Source organism: Babylonia areolata, chromosome 7 (assembly GCF_041734735.1).
Source record: "Babylonia areolata isolate BAREFJ2019XMU chromosome 7, ASM4173473v1, whole genome shotgun sequence".
Taxonomy (NCBI): domain Eukaryota; kingdom Metazoa; phylum Mollusca; class Gastropoda; order Neogastropoda; family Buccinidae; genus Babylonia; species Babylonia areolata.
Window position 1 is genome coordinate 54,943,500 of NC_134882.1, and position 5,000 is coordinate 54,948,499.

Genomic DNA, 5,000 nt, shown 5'->3' on the forward strand with positions numbered 1-5,000 from the left:
CCCACTTGACAGATGCCGTCTTTGGGATTGTTGCTTCCTCAGATCTCTTGGACCAACACTGCAGGTGTCTGGATATCTCACACATCTTTTTTTTCTTTTCTTTTTTTTTTTGGACACCAGGATCTTCTTCTTCTTCCTTCTCTTCTTGTTCTTCGTTCGTGGGCTGCAACTCACACGTTCTCCCGTATGTACACGAGTGGGGTTTTACGTCTATGACCGTTGTTTTTTTTTACCCCCGCCATGTAGGCAGCCATGCTCCGTTTTCAGGGGTGATACCAGGATAGTTATGTTATGAGAGTGTAGCCTCATCAAGTCAAGTCGTCTCAAGCTCGAAGGGACCCCCAATAGCAACATCTTCATCGCCCCTATCATCATTCACAATCAACGGAATGTAGAAAACAAAATTTTACAAATTCTGGGGGTGCCAAAAATAAACTGACTGACCAACTGAAAGAATGAATGAATGAATAAATGAATAGATAAATAATTAATCTAATGAATGAATGAATGAATGAATGAATAAATAAATGAATGAATGCATAAATGAATGACAGGACGGCTTACATTCGTCCCATACTTTTTTCTTTCTCTAATCATTTATGCTTCTTTCGTTTTGATTTCTTTTTTCTTTTCTTTTTTTTCTTCTTCTTTTTTTTATTTATTTTTTATTTTATTTCAGGTACTGCTAGTCATGCTTTCAAGCAAAAGTATCCAGACTTCCAAGTGCCAACCACACCCCCACCCACCACCACCACCACCCCTACCACCACCACCACCACACCCACCACCACCACCACTCCTACCACTACCACCACTCCTACCACTACCACAACCCCTACCACCACCACCACCACCACCACGACTACAACGGTCAAGCCAGGTAAGTGAGCTTTTCTCTTCTTCGCGGTTGACAAACTGGCCGCAGTGGATTTAGATTTTTGTTTTAAATGAGATTAAGGACAGAAAGAATCGAGGAAAAGGTAGAAAGAAGGAAGGAAGGAAGGGAAGAATGAATAAAAGAAATGAGGAAGGGAGGAAGGGAACGTTTGCACGAATAATCATGAAAATAATTCATAAAGCAATGGATTGGTAAATGAATAAAGTGAACATTTGTACAACTCTTCAGCGCTCTCGAGAACTTATCCATGCAAACACACAAACACACACACGCGCGCGCACGCGCGTGTGTGTTTGTCTGTCAGTCCGTCTCTGTGCGAACAGAATACATATTTATGACATAAAACCTTAGCGTTTACAAGAGACAAGACTTATACAATAATTGCGTTTGTTTGTATGTGTGTGTGTGTGTGTGTGTGTGTGTGTGTGTGTGTGTGCGTGCGCGCGCGCGCATGTATGTTCGTGTGTGCGTGCGTGTATATGTTTGTATGTGTGTGCGTGTGTGTGTGTGTCTGTATGTGTGTGTGTGTGTGTGTGTGTGTGTCTGTATGTGTGTGTGTGTGTCTGTATGTGTGTGTGTGTGTGTGTTTGTGTGCGTGTGTGTGTGTGTGTGTGTGTGTTCCAGCCAGGTGCACGGACTGTGGGGGTCTGCAGTGCCTGCTGTCCAGCAACGTGGTGACCTGTCCAGCAGGCAACGACCTGTGTGTGACCACAGTGCAGGACAGGGACACAGGCCGAGAAATCATCAGAAAGTCAGTCTGGCTGGAATGGAGAGAAATTGAACTGGATTTGTATTTGTATTTGTATTTCTTTTTATCACAGCAGATTTCTGTGTGTGAAATTCGGGCTTCCCAGGGAGAGCGCGTCGCTACACAACAGCGCCACCCATTTTTTTGTATTTTTTCCTGCGTGTAGTTTTATTTGTTTTTTTTTTTGTTTTTTTTTCTATCGAAGTGGATTTTACTTCACAATTTCACCAGGAACAACCCTTTTGTTGCCGTGGGTTCTTTTACGTGCGCTAAGTGCATGCTGCACACGGGACCTCGGTTTATCGTCTCATCCGAATGACTAGCGCCCAGACCACCACTCAAGGTCTAGTGGAGGGGGACAAAATATCGGCGGCTGAGCCGTGATTCGAACCAGCGCGCTCAGATTCTCTCGCTTCATAAGCGGACGCGTTACCTCTAGGCCAACACTGCACTCTGAATCCACTTGAATTGAATATTGTATTGAATTACTTTCAGTTAAAACCAGACGCCCCGTTTGGAATGGGGGTGTAAGCCCACGGCTTCTCTCACTTTGAGAAATCGTGGGATTGCGAGAAATCGTGGGCTAAAAGGGGGTATTGGACAAATAAGCTCTGATTATAACTTTATGGACGATCATGTCATCCATAAAAAGTATGATAGTCCGAAAGCCACATGAAACAGAAGTACGTAACGAAATTAAGGTCATTCAGAATATAGACATGTTGATCTATACACAGTGTGGTACAGTTACCAATTCGCAACAAGACAGAACAATTTCTCTTCTCGGAGAAATCCACAGCAACATTTCTAATGGATGGAGAGAGAGAGAGAGAGAGAGAGAGAGAGAGAGAGAGAGAGAGAGAGATTTCTTGGGGGTATTTTATTTTAAAAAACCCATTAATCAGGCAGACACAGAGACAGACAGACAGACAGACAGACAGACTTCTCCTCCTCCTCCTCCTCCTTCTTCTTCATTATGAATATAATTATCATCACCATTATCATCAATTCCTCCTTCTTCATCGTCATCGTCGACGTCGTCATTATCATCTATCTTCTGTTTCTTTTTAATGAACAGGTGCGCTAACAGACAGACCTGCGACAACTTGAACAACAGCGCGGAATGCGACAACATCGAAACCAGCGTCCTGTCGAAGGGCATCAGGTGCGACTTCTGCTGCATGGGCAATGACTGCAACACGCCTCCTCAGCTGCTGCCCGAGGCCTCCACGCTGTACCACCCCCAGCCCTGACCCAGGGAGCTGGACGATGCCAGTGCCCTGTACTGCAGAGCCATGCCATGCCGAGCTATTGCTAGTTAGGGGGGCTTTCCTGTCGACGATCAATATGAAAGACTGGCGTCGTTGGATGTTTATGCTTTGTTTGCCTACGAACGTGAAAGTGTGCAATGTATAATTATATTGATTATAGGCAAGATGCAAAAATAATAAAAACAGGAGAGCGAGACAAAGAGTGTTGTTGGCTGGCTGCTTTCGTGGGTCAGTGCTGAGCTTTCACTGTCTCTTGTCTGTCTGTCTGTCTGTCTTTCTGTCTGTCTGTCTCTCTCGCGCTCTCTCTCTCTCTCTTTGCGTCCCAGTATCTCTCTTGTGTAAGTCGGCCAAAGAGCTGATATCTTCACCGTTGGAAAACAAAGATTCATTCATTCATTCATTCATTCATTCACTCATTCTCTCTCTCTTAACCTCTCCCTCTGTCTGTCGTGGGGTTACACTGTGCATGTGACGTGAGAAGACGCACGTTCGTGAGCCCCGTTAAATTTGTCAGTTTTGACATTTTACACTTGTACCTGGCAGTTGAAAGATGGTGTCCAAATACCTAAAAGCAATGCCAGTGTCGCCACTTACTTTTCGAGGTGCCTGTGGAGGATTCTTGCCTGTATTCGTTGGTTTCATGTTGAAACGGGCAAAATTCAAAGCCGCCATGCTGAGCTAGCGAGTGTTGACTCTGCGGAACAGGGGGCACGGTGTAACGGTTGGTGTGCTCCTCACTCTTTTGTACCTGGGCAAATTTACTTCACCAATGTGGAGATGTAGAGTTGAACCCCGGACCCCCAAAGCAGGACCCGCTCCGGTACACGAGACTGACGAGTGGACAGATAACTAGCACCGAGCCATCAGTAAGTGAAAAACTGCCAGAAGAGCCAACATTGAGAGACGTTATGTCAGTGTTAGGAAGCTTTCGATCAGACTTTGATGACCTGAAAAAGACATGACTGACATGAGACATGACATGACTGAACTGAAAGACTCCCACAGTGAACTGAGGCAAGAGCTACATGACATGGCACGTGCAGTTCAGGACTTGAAACAAGAAAATGACACATTAAAAGAAGAAAACAAAAATCTGAAAAAGAAGGCGGAAACTTTAGAGTCCACCACTGATGACCTGGCAGGAAGACCAAACGGAACAACTTCATCATACACGGAATTTCAAGACGTGACAAGGAAACTTGGCAACTAACAAACTTGAAATTTCTGACACAACAGAGTTTGACCAGGTACACCGTTTGAACGCTAGTCCTACATCACCCATTATTGCCTGTTGTACCTTTTATAAATGACAAACAAAAAATATTAAAAGAAAAACGGAAGCTTAAAGGAAGCAATCTTTTCATCGGAGAAGACTTTTCAACTAGAGTAAGGGAGATACGAAGAAAGCTGACACCACACCTCAAGTCTGCCAGAACACAATGGAAGAAGGTCACCATGGTATTCGATCATCTGGTGATCGATGGCAAGCTCTTTCTCGGTCCCAATTACAACTTGACGGAGGCTACCTAGGGAGTCGGCCGCCCCTGTGGGTCAAAGTTGAATTTCTCTCCAGGTTGGAAAAGGGTATATCTATTTAGTCCTGGGCAAACATTAGAGTTGTCACCGGCTTACCAGCGCGCTCGTGAACTGAGAAATGTAAAACCTTTGCCTTCCACTGGTGTGTAATGTGACACTGAGCTTGTGCATGTGGGTAGGGAGAGAGGGGAACAAGTTGACCGTGGCGGTGACAGTGCGGCGCGCACCCAGCCTGCTGCAGAGACAGAGTGTGTTGATGGCAGAGCACACAGGGTTGTGTTGTCAGGAAATGCTGAACATTCACGTGTCTGTCCAGTTGACGTTGCAAGGCTGAATGCGTCAAGAAAGTGTGTAAGTGGCAGTGTGCTGAACGTGTGTGAGGAAAGGTGTGAGGACGAGTGTGAAAAGGAATCTATTGGATATGAAGAGACATAATATGTGAACCAGTCATGTGAAAAGATATGATTATGAGAATAAATGTGATCGGATGAGAGATAACAGTGTAGAAAGTTCCGTTGGGTGTGAGATGGAGTGTAGAAAGTTCCGT

General features: G+C 45.0%; 1 protein-coding gene across 1 annotated transcript in view; it reads left to right on the plus strand.

Moving 5' to 3' along the window:
• LOC143284322 (uncharacterized) overlaps positions 1-3,107 on the plus strand; it is a 20,870-nt gene extending 17,763 nt beyond the window's left edge. Inside the window, exons 9-11 of the mRNA XM_076591028.1 lie at positions 680-880; positions 1,523-1,649; positions 2,725-3,107. Of these exons, the coding sequence (XP_076447143.1) occupies positions 680-880; positions 1,523-1,649; positions 2,725-2,899 (503 nt within the window). The 3' untranslated portion in view covers positions 2,900-3,107. The remainder of the gene's footprint in view (positions 1-679; positions 881-1,522; positions 1,650-2,724) is intronic.
• Positions 3,108-5,000: the final 1,893 nt, after the last annotated feature.